At 39.7% G+C, this 18,941-nt stretch overlaps 1 protein-coding gene across 3 annotated transcripts in view; it reads right to left on the reverse strand.

Annotated features, from left to right (window-relative positions):
• RBM26 (RNA binding motif protein 26) overlaps window positions 1-18,941 on the reverse strand; it is a 47,264-nt gene that overhangs the window by 7,922 nt on the left and 20,401 nt on the right. For 2 of the 3 annotated variants that reach the window (XM_081002983.1, XM_081002982.1), the window contains exons 9-18: window positions 18,397-18,537; window positions 15,456-15,564; window positions 14,457-14,616; window positions 12,684-12,848; window positions 11,529-11,660; window positions 10,256-10,327; window positions 7,467-7,595; window positions 3,491-3,565; window positions 2,043-2,213; window positions 1,360-1,464 (exon numbers count right to left, since the gene is read on the reverse strand). In XM_081002983.1, coding sequence (XP_080859109.1) covers window positions 1,360-1,464; window positions 2,043-2,213; window positions 3,491-3,565; window positions 7,467-7,595; window positions 10,256-10,327; window positions 11,529-11,660; window positions 12,684-12,848; window positions 14,457-14,616; window positions 15,456-15,564; window positions 18,397-18,537 — 1,259 coding nt within the window. The remainder of the gene's footprint in view (window positions 1-1,359; window positions 1,465-2,042; window positions 2,214-3,490; window positions 3,566-7,466; window positions 7,596-10,255; window positions 10,328-11,528; window positions 11,661-12,683; window positions 12,849-14,456; window positions 14,617-15,455; window positions 15,565-18,396; window positions 18,538-18,941) is intronic. The other variant, XM_081002984.1, reaches the window with a different exon arrangement.

Genomic DNA, 18,941 nt, shown 5'->3' on the forward strand with positions numbered 1-18,941 from the left:
GGGAGTCAGGCTGTGCCCTGGCCAAAGGCTTGGTGGAACAGCTCTGTCTTGCAGGCCCTGCGGAAAGATGTCAAGTCCTGCAGGGCCCTAGTCTCTTTTGACAGAGCATTCCACCAGATCGGAGCCACAGCCGAAAAAGCCCTGGCTCTAGTTGAGGCCAGCCTAACCTCTCTGTGGCCTGGGACCTTCAAGATGTTTTTGTTTGAAGACCGTACGTTCCTCTGTGGGACATACCAGGAGAGGCGGTCCCGTAGGTACGAGGGTCTGTAATTATGCTACTGTAAACCTTAAAACATCTCGATGATATACCAGTATTGTTATTATTTCCACATTGTAAATGGGGACTCTGGGAGATTGTCTAATTGCAGTGTTTCCCAAACTGTTTTCAGACTGCAATTCCCTTCATCCCTGATCACTGGTCTTGCTAGCTAGGGATGGCGGGAGTTGTAGTCCAAAAATAGCTGGAGACCCAAGTTTGGGAAACGCAAGTCTAATGCTACCTCAGGAATTTATGGCAGAGGTAAGATCTGAGCCACACTTGCCAATTGACAGCTTATTCCCTTTGCAACACCACCCCAAGTCACCTTGAATAGCAAACCTCTTGAAACACAACCCAGAGCAATCACATGCAACAACTTTCATACTCAGGCGCAGATTCTAGGACTCCCAAAGACATTTGATCATTCCAGATGCCTACATCCACCCATTCATTTTCTTATCTCTCTAATATGTGGTAGTGGTCAGTCTGTTTTGTCCTGGGCCAAATTCATGTCTGCCCCATTTAGGAAATACTATGTTCCTGATGGGATTACAGGCTCTCTCCCCATGGGTACGCTGCACTGAGTCAGAGATGCAAGGCAGGCAGAGGAACACACAGATGGGAAGATCCTTGAAGACTTTGCCACTTCTTATTTCCGTATTCTTGGCGACAACATGACACACACACACATATATATATATATATGACAGCTATATATATATATATATATATAACATGACAGATATATATATATAGATATATAACTATATATATAACTATATATATATATATATATATATGTATATATAACATGACAGACATTTCAGTAACTGCTTACTAGTTCTAAACACCAACAGCACCACCTAGGGGAACATTTTGAAAATGCATGCAGCTACCAAAGTTAAGTTATTTGGATGTTGTTTTCGATATATTACATAAACTTCATTTTCTGGGTTAGGGTGGGATATTTTATTTTATGCCTATGACGTTATCATATGTTGTAAGAATCTATGTTTTTCCTAACTGCTACACAAATTCACTGAGGGGGGGATACATGTGGAATAGTGCCGTGTTGACCATCAAAAATGAAATAAACTTACTTCAAGCTGCAGTTCTGTGTACTTTCGTCTTAGTTCAGTGACTTCTTCGCCTGCCTGCATCTTCTTATACAAGTCCAACTCAGTGTCCAGTAGTTCTTTTTGCATCTAAGGGATACTAAGCAATTTAGTATGCATTTCTTAACTCGTGCAGAAAACGTGGCAGTAAATAGCCAGACTCCAAGAGAGCATTACAATGTTTCAAGTTTCAGGGGGAACATCTTCAAAAGAAACTTTAGCTGACATCTATGGGAAGGATGATTGCTAGGTTAGCATAAGGGCCTACTTCTTTTTTTAACGGGGTATAAATCCAGGAGGGTAATGCAGTTTTATTTTTCTCAAATTTCAAAAATTGTCTCCTCCCCTCCCACACCTTAGGATTTAGCATAACCCTGGTGTGTTGTAATGATCCACCAGTGACAGGTGAATGGATTCAAACTTCTAGTCGGCCATAAAGGTCACTTGGTGGCTTTAAACAAGTCACTACTTCTCAGTCTAATCTATTTCATGGGATTGTGGTGGTGGGAAAGAGAGATTCCTATATATGTTATCTTGGAGGACAAGCAAAACACAAATGTGATCAATGTATCCGCTCCCAGCTTTCTGCAGCAAACTTATACATCAAAAGAAAATGATTTAAAGAAAAGAAAGATTAAAAGCATCCAATGATGACAAAATACAGATACCTGTGTTTTTGTTTTCATGTTTTTCAGGGGAGTGCTTGCTGGAGTTGAGACCCCTTTCAATTCATCCTTTAACTTGGTAATGCTGTTAGTCAAGGTCTCCAGAGTTTTCATGATTTCAGCTTTGTCCTCCGATTTCATCGTTTTATTCTTCTCCAGTTTTGAAATCAGCATCTATTGAAATTACACATATTACTAACAGGAATCCTTTACGCGTGGGTTATTTTTCATCTTCGAAGGATGTTTATCTAAGCTCCCCACCATCGCACACATTTATGAAGACACAAGTTTTTTTAAAAAAAATAATTATCCATACATAAGGAAACCTGCCAAATATCCAAAATGGCACCAACATCCATGGAAAACAGCTCCAACTGGAGAGAGGAATTAGGCAACCCTTAAATTCTGATGTAGGAACTACAGTCTTGACACCAAACCTAGTGCGCTTAGAAAGATGCATTGAGAACTCTCCAATACAGAATTCCACTAGCCATTCTTGTAACTCTTCTACAAAATTTGTAAACTGTGCTCTCCTCTGTGAAGAGCTGGGAAAGAACGGCTAGGACAACTTGTGGAAAAGCTTGGCGGCGTTTGGCAGATTTGAACTGAATTTGTAGAAGCTCGCCACAACTTGACTTGGGAAGATTTTTTATGCTGTTAAAACCCATATTCTTAAAGTAGCACTAGCTTGGTAGTAACACCAGCTGTGAATAGCATGGATTGCTTCCGCTGAGAATCTGGAATTATTTTTCCATGAGCCAGATCCAAAAGGTTCTGTCCACGGAAGGAGTTATTTTGTTCTTGGAAGGAGTGTTTTACCTTCCACAGGGGCTTCCATGAATGAAAGTGGGAGGACAATTCTTCACTAGTTCTCCCTTCAGCCCTGTGGCATCACCTCACACAGTTTGGACCTTCCAGAGTGGACTTTTGGTTGGCGACCCAAGCAGAATTCCACTCAAATAACACAGACTAATACCTAGGATACGGAGGAAGAGGCTTCCACCCCATTAATTCCATCACCACTTTCTGTTTTACTTGCAAAGTTTCATCTGGGTGTGCACAAGCTCACACCGCCCCCGATTCATTAATTTTAGTGGGATCCCTATGAGCCCTGGAATGATAAGTAAGATTTGTGTTTCACCTGAATCACCGCTTAGTAACCTTTACATCACAGGATTTCACGGTGATGTAGCGAGAACTGTATCTTACAACATTGCTTCTCAAACTATGTTGCTGTGGTGGATCAAGAACCCACCCACAATAGGCCAATATTTGGTTCCTGAAGCATCTTACTCAACCTGGGCTGTGATGGGGTCATGGACCAGCAACTGATGGCTTGTGGACCAACATCAGTCCATGGATCACCACTTTGAGTAGCACTATCTTACAATACATCAATGATTATTAATATTACTCAACAGTAGTCCAATTGCATAAATGTATATATTTACCTTTTGTGTTTCAATGTGCTTTTCTAAAATCTCTTGCTTTTTCTTTCTCACGTCTTGCTGAAGTCTTAGTGCCTCCTGGAAGCATAAAAACACAATTATTATCACCCACTGTTAAACATAAGCTGATGAGTAACTACACAATTCCACCCATTTTACCCATATATTCCGTCCTATTAGAATAAACCAATAATGTGGAAAGAACTGATGTGACTAAGCATGAACACGCTGAAGGTGATCTCCAATAATGGCAGCCATACTGCTAACTCGTGCCTATGTCTTAGTGTAGCACAACAGCAGAATCCAATGGGCATGTTGCATTTGTGAAAGATCATATTCAGCCCCTAATGCAGCTACTATTATTAAACTCTGTATGCTACCACTTGCACAATGTCAGTTCTCAAACATCTTGAGCTAACAATACATGGAATCTCGCCTTGAATGGTTATGTGATATCATCTCTTCCTATATTTATAATTGACACAGAACAGCAGTATATGGAGTTACATCATTTGACAACCGATATTTTTGGACCAAATGCTTGTGTTATATCTGCTCCTCTGGACACTTGTACACTCCCTTACCATATTCAGGATTAAGAAGTGCAAGGTTCCACACTTTGCTATGGGGATGCTGCACCATTGCACCATTTATATATTTAGAGCTTTTTGTGCATTATTTTTTGTCACAGGTGCCACTCTGGAATTCCAAGATTACGAATTCTGTGCTGTTTACAGGATTTGTTGGAGCATTTTTAAAGTTAGGGATCTGGAGGATGCGTAACTTTTATGGCTAAATTGCACCTTTCTAGTAGCTAAATTAACAAAAATATTGAAAATATATTGGATTTCCAACTAATATGAATTAAGAGCCTACAGAAAAATAGATACACAGAGCAAGGAAATGCAATTCATTAAATCTGGAATGCATTCTTAGGACTGCTTCAGTAAATGATTCTGAATTCCTTGTTTCCTTTCTGTTTGAACTTTCCATGACTCTTTGAATAAGGAATTGCAAATGAAGTTTGTTTAAAAAAAAAAAAAAAATAGCAGAAAGTTTTCCATTTTGAGGCAAGACACAGTAATGACAGTCATATACTTCAGTTTCGTAACTTGAACAAAAGTGAAATTCAAAACAGTTTAACAGAGAAAATTTGCCACAAAGCATGTAAGACTCTAAATTAAGGAAATCGCTGTAACTCTATGTAGCCTATTTTGCTATTCCAAAACCAGCTTGTCCTCCTCAAGAACAATTTCTTAAAGCACTGAACCACCTGCATTGTGACTTTCAGAGCAAGATACCCAGAAACTCAATTTCTGGTGACAAATATGATTAATATGCAAGGAAATTAGAGGAATTGCTTTTCCCAATGTTTAAATACAAAAAGATGTGACACAAATCTGGGTTATTCTGAATCAATGGCCTCTGAGAAAGAAATCTGCATATTTGGTCTCTGCAAATGAAGAAACCAGCCTGCAGAACTGCTACATTAATGGGACTACAGTACTGAGTAATCCAGTCGTTTTCAAATGGAGGTGAATCCCATTCATGTCTGATTTACAATCGAAGAAAATGTGATGCAATAAGAGAACCCTTCTAAAATATTTTATCAAATGGATTTTATTTTATTGATTTTTCTGTAGTAGCTGAAACAAATCTGAGCTTGCAAGAGAAGTGAAAGAAACTCTTTTATCATGACAACTATCTAAAGTGGTTAATAGGAATACCAGATTTGCAAGAAATCAAACTTGTTTCTGAAAGCAGGTAACTATGGATCTCACCCCTTTTTATTAGAACATATGCATAGAAATTCTAAAACATTAGAATTAGGTGTCAATGTTTCAGATATATTGCGCATATTAGCTCTATGTGGTATCTCTTAACCAAAGTTGGGCACCAAACAACTTATTCAGAGTAGACCCATTTAAATTAATGAACATGACTAAGCGCTATTAATTCCAAGAGGTCTACTCTAAGTAAAACTTAGCTGAATATCACTCAAGGCCTTTCCCCAAATAATCCAGAGCATACAGAGAAATGCAAAGGTCAATAAATGATTCCAAATTGTTACGTTTGGAGACTAAAGTGGATAATGCAAGAGTTTCAATTGGTGAACTGTCTCATTTACTTAGATAACATAGATGTGTTGCTAATCTTGGGACATTAGGAAGTAAATTTACCAAGTTTATTTATCTTACGGCAAAATGAAGTATGCAGAATGTCAAATGATTTCTACTATTAGGTGTTACATATATAAATAATACCAGAGTTTGCATCTCCTGATAAATTTTACCACCTGCATCCCTGTTCTGAAGATCTTATCACCTACCCCAGCATTCAAATAAATTCTCATGCCCATAGCAAAGTTCAAATACTAATCACCTTCCCCTAACTATACACTGATAAAAAAAATTCAACTAATGAAAAATGGTTTGACATTCTGAAAATGAATGTGCACAATATTATGTTTTTATACTAGGGTTTCTTCAGAGAAATACTGTGCAGAATACTGCAAATCTGATGTTGGAAACTTACAGCCCTGAAAGGAAAATGCCGATAAAACATTTTACGCTTGTCCACATCAAGTGAAAAAAGAAAGAAGTCTCCTCTCCAAGGATAATGAGAAAATGTAAGATGTTAAGAGAAGAGAAGCAGCAGCTCAAGGCAGATTGTTCAGGATTATTTAGCTCTAGAAAAGGGAGATGAATACACCCAAAGATGAAGTGCATTGGTAAAAAAGGTAAGAAGAAAACTGGTCCACTATGTTGTGAAAAAAGTGACGACTCAGAAAGGTATGCAGGAAGAACAGAAGCAGAAAATACATACTACTGTAAAATGTAACATGAAACAAAGTTCTGTCCTTAAGATCAACACAAGATTAAACTGCTACTTGGAGCTAAGGGCATTTCAGTAATTGGTACTGAAGATGTTTTTTTCATGCTTTTGAGTGTAAGATATTCAATAGCTCATTGTGCTTTATCGTGTAGAGGTCATTGTTTGTGTTCTTTTGTCCACAGTACAGGGATTAAGCAGGCCAGACGTAATTCATGATGGTATTATTTCTATGTAGGCACTGAATACCAGAAGTTAGGCACCAAACCAAGTCTAATGAAAGTCACAAGATATGAGTAACTCCTATGTAACTTCCCCTACATTCTCCTTTGCTTCTGCACATAAATCCTCCTTCCATTTTGCTTTATAATGCTGATATAGCACTAAATCTGCACCTGAATTTCCACTAGCCATGAACTGCTCAACCTTCAGTTTACAAACCCACCACTAATGTTGGCTGCAACTGATTTGGAGTTAAGCGTTTTTTAGCAAGCACACTAGTGAGGACAGGACACTACAGTACAGTTAGCTCGAAAAATGGAAGGGAAGGGAATCTGTTAAAAAGAGGGGAAGACGCAGAGAAGGGGGCATCTTCAATCTAATCGTTGTTAGATGATCAGAAAGCTTTAGGCTGCATCTGGCCTGATCCGATGTAAGAAAGGCATCCTTCACCTACAAGCACAACTGCAATTACAACTGTCTTATCTTTTTGTAAATCGCTTTGGGGTTTTTTCTTACATTCAAGCGGTATATAAATATTATGAAATAGAAAAATAATTCACATAACTAAATTCTAACAATTGGTCTGAGTACAATGTAACAAATCTTCTGCAACCCTAGAAGCCAAGTAAGATAATCAAATAGCATCTAACAACCCACTGCCTTAGGTAGCAAGGAGAAAATTACCCCTCTTCCTAAAATGTGTCCATGAAAGCAGATTCAGGTTTAGCCTTTACTGAGAAGTTGCACCAACAAAATATCTCAAACTGCAACTTTTGAAGTAATTTTCAGAACTTGACAGAGATTCTGGCAAAGGCACAGTATCCAGCTTCTTCAGGAATAAGCAATCATGGCAAACTATGTTCTAGATGTTGCAAATTTCTAAATAAATTATTGCTGTTTTATAAATAAGCAGAGTTCAATTTACCTGTTTTTTCTTCTGTGCTTCACTAGAATCTAGCATGGAACTGTTAACAACAGGCAACATTTTCTGCGCTGCTTTCAAAGCAGCTGGGTTATACACTGTTTTTGTCAAGCCAGTAGAAGTAGACAACACCTACAGAAGGAAACCATTTTATTTTGCTAGTAAATAAAGAATTCGTAAATATAGGATTCAAAGTATATTACTCCAAGACAGATGCTTGTTGCTGTGATTGCAAAGATGGCATGAACATAAAAAATGGAGTAAACAGACTCATGTCAATTTAAAGACAGGCTAGGACTGCCTCTAAGGTCAGAATTGTTTTCCATATGTTGTAGAAAACAATCTACTTGAGCTTTATCAACATGTGCCTCTGTTTCAGCACGAAAGTTGTGCCTGGCAGTTTCTATATGAATCAGACGATGCAATATAAACAGTTAATGAAGAGATGGGAGTTCTCATTTCTTCACTTATTTTGGGGTGAATATTTTAAGTGCTGGCAAGTGATGTAGTTACAAAGTCATAGAATTCCACAGCCGGAATATAGCTAATAAGATCAATTCCCAGCTGCCAGCAATTGCCCGAGATGTTTGTATGTCCCTAGCATCCTAGAAAGAAGCATTATATCCAACATGGAATATGGTTTGTTAAAAAATATATAGCTCAAATAAACAAGCAAGCCAAGCTGCATGCAAGCCAAGCATTATGCAGTATTGGAGGATAAAACACAACAACTCAGTAAAATTGACTTGGGGAGAGATTCATTCCCACTGTGGAACAAGTTGATCACTTACACCCAAGTATACAAGCAATACACATAAGTACTCTACTGACTACAGAACCCTAGGATATAGTAGCTCTATAGCCAAGGGAGATATCTGCTTAGCAAACCTAAGAATTTCTATATCGCTAAAAAGTTTTTCATTGAAAAACACAAACTATACAGAGATTAATGTTCTTCTCAGAAGTTCCTAGCACAGTAAAACCTAGAAGCAGATTCTCCGCTGATCCCTACCCGCTCACCCCCAAATGGTTGTTGCTTAATGTCTGAGGATGTCCAGTGGGATTGCTGACTTTCCCCTTTGAACGGCAGATTGCCACCCTGCCATACAAAATTGCTTTAAACATTTCTCGGCTTCAAGAGAGTTTTGCTATGCAGTACTGAATATTACGATCTAAGAAACAAGTCTCAGAAATATGCTCCATAAACTTAGCACAGATCTTATTCGTCACCCAACCCACACGCAGGGGGAAAACACAATAAGGGGGGGAAAGGTGTTAACTCTCTTGCCTCACACTGTGTCACAAACGAAAGGATTCACAAATAAAAAAATCAGAACCAGTCTTATTTTGTATTGCACGTCATCAAATACAGAAGCAATGCTACCAAGTCAAGCAGTTTGTTTATATGTATATTGAAGCTATGTCACAATAGAAATAGATAACACCTATAGAAGGAAACCATTTTCAAAATATTCCTTTAACAGTCACTAGAAATGAATTCTAGGCTGCCAAATCTATTTTAAGCATTCACAAACATGCAAGACCTCAATTTTAGGTTACTTCCCCACCCCCTTTTCTGCAACATTGACCCTATTCACACGTAACTTGCAAGGCATAAGTATTTAGAATAAGCAGCTGGGCTGTGTTCTTAGCATGACCTGAGCCTTTCCCCACTCCTCAAAAACCATCAAATGTTGTATGAACAAAAAGCCCAACATGTTGAGTTCCTGATGCACTCAATCAGAACACCTGATCATGTGGGTGTCCTGTTCATGTGGAGCCACTACTCGTGAGCAAGAGTCTGCACACTGGGCCCTCTGTTAATACAACCACACATAGTGCTACATTTGTGGGGAGAAGGAAAAACACACAATGCTGTGGGCAGGCCTAAAAGCGTAGCCCTGCTCCTTGCTCTATGTGCTTTTATGTCCAACATACAAGTAAGATGTTAACAGGGCTTCCAACTAGCTTTCAGAAAGCTTATAGCACTAAGTATGAGCAATTTTCTCCAAGTCAAATAATCCTGAAGCACATTTCACGTATATTGATTCAGCAAAGGCAAGAAGCTAAGTCCACAATCCAAAGGCAGCAGTAGACAAAGATGCTCTACCCACTCCAGACAACCTCTCTTTCCCCTTTCTATCATGCAGTTTTCACCAAGCAAAACAGAAGAGCTCTAGAAGGGAGCGGCATCACAATCCTGCGGGATGCAGGTCACGCACCCAAGCAGACTGGGCAAGCAGTAAGGCAACAGAAAAAGCAACACCGAAAGCAAAAAGCAGAACTCAGCAGAAGCTACCCCTCACTCACTAGGAACATTCAGAGTTTTCAGGAAGAAGGCAGCTCACCCATGCAGTTCCAACTCTTACTGAATATCCTAGACCTCCAAAGAAGTAGAATCACGGTAAGGGATGCCTGTCACCAGATCTCAGAAACCATTTCCAACGGACCATAATTCTGTCCACTCTTCATTCACAGGCCCAATCTCAATTTAGTATTACAAATAACAACCCTGTCATGCAAGCTCCTGCCCAAACCGCAACCATTTAGGTTTCATGAAGACGCCTATATATACTGAAAACTTTATTTCATCTTAACTTTGTCAGCAAGGTTTAGTTGTGTTCAGTTCACTGCAGAGTTCTATTCATTGGAAGAAGGAGGAGAAGGAGAAGGAGAAGGAGCATGCAATCATTTTGCATTCACATGTTTAATGGACATTAGAAGCACCTATGCTAAGTGTGCACGTGATATTATTGCTATGTGACAGTTCAAGGGCACGATTATTTCCTTACCTTTTCAGTGGCTGGAGCAGGTGGTTTAGGTACAAAGCCCAGCCTTTCCTTCACAGACAGTTTTGTTACATTCTAGGAAAAACAATTAAAAAAATAGTTTGTGATCATGTGTTTTTAAACTAAACACAGGCATTTCTCACTTTAACTGAAGCTATAAGCAAAGCCATTATTTCTTAAGCTTCTGCATTTTCAAATATTCTTTTAAGTTCAGTTAGAAAGGCTGGCCTGGTTGGTAGGCAGGCCGGAGAGATGGATCTAGTACAGCCTCCAGGAGGTTGAAAGAAAAGGTGCTTACAGTATACGAGAGTAAGGAGCACCACTTTAGCAGTCATGGCCAACAGGTAAGAATATGTCCCCCCACCTTTTGCTGGATGTGGTAGGATTCAGGAGCTCCATTGCTGGCATGGCAGGTGCCTATCCCAGCAACAAGGAGGTCAAGGTAGTGAAAAGTTGTCAGAGCACCATGGCAACACATCCTCCTGCATTATCACAAGACCCTGTAGCTTTGCAGGACCTTGAGGGTTGGCAGAGAGATGTCAGCAGTTTGGAAGCCATGCTCCAAAATGCTTGGGGAGAGCAGGCCAATGAGATGCAGCAGCAAAGCTTGCAAAAGGGGCTGTGGAGAGGCTAGGATGAAGGAAAACGCATAAGGGCATCGATGAACCAACCCCATTTCCTCCAACTAAGGGTCATATGGTTTCCACACCCAGGCTGAAGCTGTGCAGTAGTTCTCGTTTGGATAATACATCAAGAATTGCATGAAGACAGACTGCAAACCGATTTAACAAACGTGAATACAATTTCCATAAAAACAGAAAATAAAAATTGCTTTGCCCATATTTTTCCACATAAAGAACTTTGCTTAAGTGGATAGGTTTTGCTTGTAAAATAATTGACATTTTCCAATATTGGTATGATATGTATTTTGTACCAAGACTTTTAATATTACCCAACCTGCAGCATAAAAGACAGATCTTTCATCTTTGACAAAATAGTGTATCACAAGGTGTGTCAGTTATCGTCAGTTATCGTCTAGGGCTGTGAAAGGGAGTTTTTAAAAGAGCCTATAACCTGGTCCACAAATTGAAACATGGTTTTTTTACCAGTAGTCTGTAATGGGGGGGGGGGGGGGGGAGAAACCATTTATAAATTTCAGTATGTTTATTATATAAAGGCCACCAATTTCTGCTAAATAGAACCCTTTATCAAAGAGAAAATTTCAGTTTAGTTTTACAAATCTCTTAATATTTTGGAAAACAAATATTATACCCACCTGAACAGCTTCTGTACTGGCACTCTGAGCTTCAGCAGGTTCAATGTTACTGGCAGGTACTGGACCTAATCGTTCCTTGACAGACTGCTTCACAATAGGTAAAATGGGCTGTTGAGCTAAAGGCTGCATTACCTTAAAAAGAAAAGCAGATTTTTTTAGCAGCACATGAACATTTCAAAATGAACTTTTCACCCCCAATACCATTTTTAAATGTTTAAGTGCAGATGTTCTCATTCTTCCATTGCTTTCTAAACTGGAAGTATTCATCTGCTGAAAAAATTTCCTAAGCTAAGCATCAAATACTTTTGTAGGAGCATTTATATTTCAGTGCAATTGTTTACAAGGCTGCAGTACAAGAGTAAATTCTAAGTCTAAAAATGAATTACTTCAAAGTCTAAACAGTCTGACAGTTTGTTTTTACTAACCACTGTTGGAATAAATCAGAATTCTTCATTCAGATGTCACTAGGAAGTTTAGTTTTAAAACATAAGGTGAAAAATATTCTCCTTTCATGAAGGAGAAGCATGCAAACCTAAGGTTCATGCAGACTAATTTCTGAAACACTGGACTCTTTGGAACATAAAGCTAAGCCATTGTTTGTTTAAATAGTGTGGCTTGTTTGAACATTTGAACTGAACCCAGTCCTGTAGGCTAATCATGGTTTGTCTTCTAGCAACAAGCCCTAATGTGAAGCCATGATTTTTTGTTGGCTTGTTTAAACTATGGTTTGGTATTATGCCTGAACAGCCTTGCTTAACCATGGTTTAGTTAGCTACTCTACCCCAGGTGCTTGCCAGGCTACAAAGGAACAATGCAAAAGCAGGTGGAAAAGCAAGCAAGCCATGGCTCATTTGTTCATCTGTGAGATTACTCGGGGTTGTTGAACAAACCATGGCTTGGAGTTAGGTGCAAATGCAGCCACTAAATTACATCTGAGCCAGGCTGCTATCTTGTGTTTGTAGCACATCAGATATTAAATGAATTACCACTGCTAACCTTCCAACATTACCCCTGAGGCCTCCTCAAGGGTAGGATGTTTCTGCATAAATAAACACAAGCATACATAAATGTGTATGTGCATGAAAGCTAATGTATATTTACATGGATTTTAAAAAATAAAAAAAAATTTAAAACAGGTTTCTTCTACCCCTTTACCTTCTGTACTGAAGTTGACATTGGTGGAGCACTGCCTTCTCTATGCCAATAGACTTTGATGAAGCGATTATTTAATACTGCTTCTGTGCTCGATATAGCTTTCTTTGCCTCCTCATGGGTAGCAAACTGGATAAGGGCACCTTCTGGATCTCCCTGATAAGCAACCTATGGTTTTCAAGAAAACCCAAGAATAAGAGCAGAAATAACAGCACACAGGCTTGCTGTCCCCATTCAGCTACATCATTTGGGAAAACTGGGAAAACTAACCCCAAACTGCCAGCGTGCTAGCAAATGTGTCCTGCCTCAAAGCAAAATGTGTCCTGCCTCAAAGATACCTACAGCTATAATCTAAGCAGGCAACAGGAATTGGATAGGGAAGGGGGGAGTAAGTAGCAAAAGAGAACGGAGATAGAAGAATAACTATTAATACAGTCAAACCTCGGTTCCCAAACACCTCCATTTTGGAATGCTTCAGCTCTCAAAAGCCGAAAACCCGGAAGTGTTCTGGGTTTCAAATGTTTTTCAGAAGCCAAATGTCCAATGTGGCTTCCACTTGAGTGCTGGAAGCTCCTGCAACCAATCAGAAGCAGCGCTTCAGCTGTCCAACATTTTGGAAGCCTAGTGGGCTTCCAGAATGGATTATGTTCGACGAACAAGGTTTTACTGTAATGCACTTGGAACACCATTTCTAAATGTACAAACACTGTCCAAAACGTGCATTAGTACTTTATAAATAGTAGCCTTTCTTTCTAATTTCAGGTCCTCTTTTTTACTATATATTGGTGGAGGGGATGACAGAACATTATTTTCCAGAGGGTGAAAACAACAACATGGTCACACTTGCCTCCGCACAGCCTTCTGTATAATGATTTGATGTGTGCAGAGCTCCTTTCTTTTAGGAACAACAGTGTAGAAAACCACTGCAAGGCTATCTGAATATGTAAGACATGGCTATTTTGTGACATTGGCATCCCTAGACCAATCATGCTTCATGTCTCTGCACAATGATAAAGACCTTTGCTCTAAGGGATGGCAGTAGTGGCCAGAAGTAAGGCGACAAACTACAGCAGGAGACAAAGGCAATGGGGCTAAGGAAGTGGGATGAGTGCAGAAAGCATAACCATTTATACTTGGCTGTTATATTAATGGTAAGGTAAAGGTAAAGGTACCCCTGCCCGTACGGGCCAGTCGTGTCCGACTCTAGGGTTGTGCGCCCATCTCACTTAAGAGGCCGGGGGCCAGCGCTGTCCGGAGACACTTCCAGGTCACGTGGCCAGCGTCATGAAGCTGCTCTGGCGAGCTAGCACCAGCGCAGCACACGGAAATGCCGTTTACCTTCCCGCTATAAAGCGGTACCTATTTATCTACTTGCACTTAGGGGTGCTTTCAAACTGCTAGGTGGGCAGGAGCTGGGACCGAAAGACGGGAGCTCACCCCGCCGTGGGGATTCGAACCGCCGACCATGCAATCGGCAAGCCCTAGGCGCTGAGGTTTTACCCACAGCACCACCCACATCCCTATATTAATGGTAAAGTGGACTAAATCAAAGAATTTTCAGCTCATCCTTATAAAGCCGGGGTTGCTAACCTAGAGCCCACCTGATGTTGCTAGACTACTGTTTTTTAATCATCCTTGACCACTGACTACACAGGTGAGGTCTGATGAGAGTCTAACAACATCTGGAAGGCCAAAGGTTGCCACCCTGTTAGAAAAAGCACCCTCATGATCTAGGCTCAAATAAGGAGCAATGAAAAAGTCAAAGATACCACCTACCTGCAAATTTACTAAATTTCCAAATTTGCTGAAGTGCTCATTTAGTTTGCTGATATTGTTAAGCTCTGGAGGAACTTTCCTCAATTCAAGTTTAGTATTTTCATTTCCAAATTGCACCTTCTTCTGGAAAGCAGGACTGCTTGTTCTATTAAAGTTTTGCCTGCAATAAAACAATGAGTTGGGGACTGTCTTGAGCTACTAGTAGTAAGTTAATTTGCAACGGGACAGACAGGTAAGATGTGGAATTTCAGTGAAAACAAGTCTAAAGCTGCATTTTAGGAAATGTTCTGGTGTCAACTGAAGACGCTCCTGTCCCTTTGGGCTTTTGGGAGACAGATGTGGAGTCTAACAAGACATCTGGTCTGCTGAGATAAGAAAATTGTTGCAGCTGAACAAATGCTTACATATTTTTTTAATAGCTGTTCTGCAATTCTTACTATTTTGTTAACTGCCCTGAGAAGGGCTGTTTAGAAATGCAAAAAATAAAAAATAAAACATGAGAGTAGAAGGAGTGCACATATTGACACCAAACCACTACCAAAGGTAGCAACCCTATGTTCCCTTGGCCACATGGCTAAGGGGCCACAGGATGTTGCCGACCTCCCTCATTGCAGGCAAAGGCCTCCCAATGATTTGAGTTTGCAGTTTGGATAGGCTAACCAGGGTTTGCATATACGAATTTACTACAATGTCATGCCATGTTGAACCAGACTTAATCATGGAAACCAAATGCTCCACCATAATCTAAAAACACATAGTGATGGGGAACCAACTGAAAGGCTGTATAACACAATTTAAACACCTGATTGTACAGGTGTACGGACAAGTTAAGTGTTGACTATTACACAAAACAACCTGTGACAAACAAGCATATCACGGAGAGGCGGATACTCCAAACCAAAAACAGAAATTTTAATTGGAATATCTTGAATGGTTTGGAAAAGCAAACTTGAAACACATTTCATTAGTATGCAGTTAACACATCTAGCAACTACTCACTTGTCAAACCAATTCTTCTTTGCTGGAACTCCATCACCTGCACCAATAGTTCTTTTTCGGGACTCAGAATCCACCACTATCCTCATGCTGCTTTTATTAGGAGGTTTTTCTGTGTGGAAGAGAAGAGTACACTGATTAATTTTTAAAAGATGTTTGTCTGTGCATTTTATAGTAGGATTTTCTCTCCTTATTACCATCAGCTGACTTATTGCATTTTTGGAACATACTAAGTGCTATACTTCTTCAAACCCAAGGTCCCTTTGGTTCAGCATTGGTCTCCAACAGATACCAAAACCAGATGCTTCAAAAGGAAGTGCAAGAAACCCCACAGGGCAACTATAGAATACATTGCCCAGAAAGCAAGATTTCTTTTCAACTCTTAGATATTTAGCAGATGGCTTATGACTTGAGCCCGAAAGGGATGCCTTTGATATTTTCCAATATTTTTGAAAAAGAAGCTAGACAAGAGATGGGGTGCTGCCATAGACGCACAGTACAAATATAACATGGGTAGTTCAGGAGAGCCTTGCAGCTTTGCAAACTTTGTCTCCCTTCCTCCCACACAAATTTACCCTTCCTTTTTCAGATCCAACCACGCCTTCCGTTGATACCCTGAGTTTAGGCAAGTCTTGTTGGCCCCCAAACTGGTAAAAGTAGAGTTCCCCTAAACATCTTTCTGAGCAAACTGCCCTGGCCTCAGGTGATTCAAGCTGCAAGCCAGGGAACCAAACCAGTCCACCAGAAAAATGAGGAGTTTTGGCATACACAGAAAGAATTAAAGGAGTACCATTCTGTACTGTGTGGTGTATTGCAAAGTGAGCCAAAACGCTTTAGTTCCCCACAACTCTTTAAGCCAATTTATAGTAAAGCAAGATGAAGGTCAAACATCATCTGCACCAATCATATATGTAACATGGCCGTTTTATAGTATCCTGAAGCAGCTATACCATTTCTAGTGCCCTAAGTACTGACTATTCCAAGTTTTCCAAAACGCACAATATGTTTCATGGCAATGATCAGAAGCCCAGGTCTCATCGTGCATTAGCTGATATCTCTCTCCCTCCCCACCAACCATTTAATTTTATTTTTTGGTGCATTTTTTAAATCAGATAATGAACTTGTAAACTGGGACTTGTCTACTTTTATCAATGCAAACACATTATTTTGGATGGTTTATGTACATGTGCAGAACAGTATGAGATTAGCTTCTCCACAGTAGAATACCAGTCAAAACCAAACACACACACAAAATTTTGATTTGTTATTTTCTCTACTTCAGAGAAGATATTCTTAACATTTCATAACTACATAAATACTTCCTTAAATCAGAAAAAAAGATGTGACATAGGGGGCCACTAGGGGGCGCATTGGAAGATGGCCGACAATACCATCTCTCCGACCCACACGGGGTAATTAAGAGGCTGTTATGGGAGTAGGCAGCCTCCCTTGTTGCCCCAAGGAAATGGGGAACACTGCCCTTGCCTGCTGTGCCCATAAATCACCCCCTAATTCGAAAGAAGGGGGTGAGGGCCCTAGGCAGAATGCCCCCGGCTCTCCTGGACGCTGTCTCTGATCACGCACTAGTTGCAGCAATTTGGAATAATTAATTACAAAAGAAGCAAATGCACATATTTCAAGTGAAGAAGGGGAGTGAAGTCTGCTAATTTAAGTGACCTCTGCGAAAGAAGACGACGGGCTGGAGAAACAGGAATATTTTACGATGAAGATACACCAAAGGCGGGGTATGTTGACAACGGGGCTGAATGGGGCGGGAACCTTTTTTACTTTCCTTCTATGTGATTTACAAGAACCCCTCCTCATTAGAACTGTCGGTTGAACTGACCCAAGCAGGATGATTAAGGTCTGTGTGGAGATAAACTTTAACGAAAAGTATGCTTTATGGAGACCAAGAAGCAATAAGAGCTTTTGGGAATGGCGCAGCAATTAATTCGGAGTCGCCATCTTGCCAAAGGATTTATAGCCGGGAGGAAGAACGGATTTGTTTTCAGACTGCATTCCTAGTGAATCTCCTCAGAGGTTTTGAGAAAGGAGGCAGATTGGTGAAGATTAATGACGCTAAGACTGTTTTGATGTATGGAAGTGATGTTATATGGAAAACGTCTGGATATGGCTACTGGATAAAAAAAAATATATCCACACAGGATTACAAACTGTTCTAACCAGCTTGCGGAGACTATCAGAGGTCACAAAGAGAAAGGAAAAATATATGAAAATAACAACAAGAGATGTGGAAAAATAATAAGAAAGGACTGGATAGTACTGTGAACATCATAAGGTTAGATTTGTGGACATTAAAACAGCAGTAAGAAGCAAGAAGTTGATTGGATCCCTTCGGAACTTGAAATATGGGTACCCCCAACAAAAAATTAAAATTCGGCTGTGTAATTTGGAATTTATGTAATTTGGTTTGATTTGATGTGATTGGTCGGTTAATAAAAAATTATTCTTAAAAAAAAAGAAAAAAGATGTGACATAGCGAAAAGGTATGTTCAAATGATATATTAAGCAAGCTTTTAAAATCTGCCTTTGGGCAGTATGGGAGGCCCCAAGACATCTTACAAATATAAAAGCATCAATAAAATAGGTAAAACCCATACATACAATAATAAAATATCACAATAGCATTAAACCAACATTCAGCTAAAAAATTTACAAAAGCAACATTTTTGCTGTCTATGAACAGAGGCTTCCATAATAAGCATGTCGCTGTCGAACAAGTCCTGCATTATCAATATGCTTTATTCTAACACCACAAGTTGGTTAGGCAGCAGAGCTTGGAAAACATCTTGCTCCTAGCAGATTTCAAAATGGCAGAAAACATAACACACACACACACCCAGGCAATTATTCCTAGTACTGCATAATAAAACAATGCGAAGACGAGTCTTGAAAACATAGATCAATAAATCTTTCACGATACCTCTTGGTGGCAGGTCCATATCCCCTGATGTAAGTCCTATCAAATTTGGTCTTTGGGCATGTACTCTGTGTCTATACATGGGCCTTGAAGTGATAGTTATACTTGGTGCTTCAGGATTATAGCCATCTGTGTCGTATGTTTCTGTTAAAGAGAAAGTTGTCTAGTTACAATACAATACAGAAAGGGTTACATAGCTCCAAATTCAAACAAGGCAGTCTATACAACACTCTCCATAGCTATGAAGCTAAAACTATCTGTAGTGGACAGATCAATACCTTCCTTTCCTCTGGACAATCTTCGCCAGGATCCAAAGAGCTGCTTTGGCTCCTCTGTGGAGCCTGAACTAGCTCAGTGGATTTAAAAAATAATAATTCCATTTTGAATATGAACATCTGATCCCCATGACATATTTCGTATTTTGTAGATTTTATCTTATTTTTATCCTGTTGTACACCACTTGGATGGCTTCAGGCTATGAAGCATTCATAAATTTGCAAAAAAAAATGTAAAAAAAATTTACAAACTGCTTAAGCCCCTTGAGTTTC

This window comes from Podarcis pityusensis (genome assembly GCF_964106645.2).
Source record: "Podarcis pityusensis genome assembly, chromosome: 4".
NCBI lineage: Eukaryota > Metazoa > Chordata > Lepidosauria > Squamata > Lacertidae > Podarcis > Podarcis pityusensis.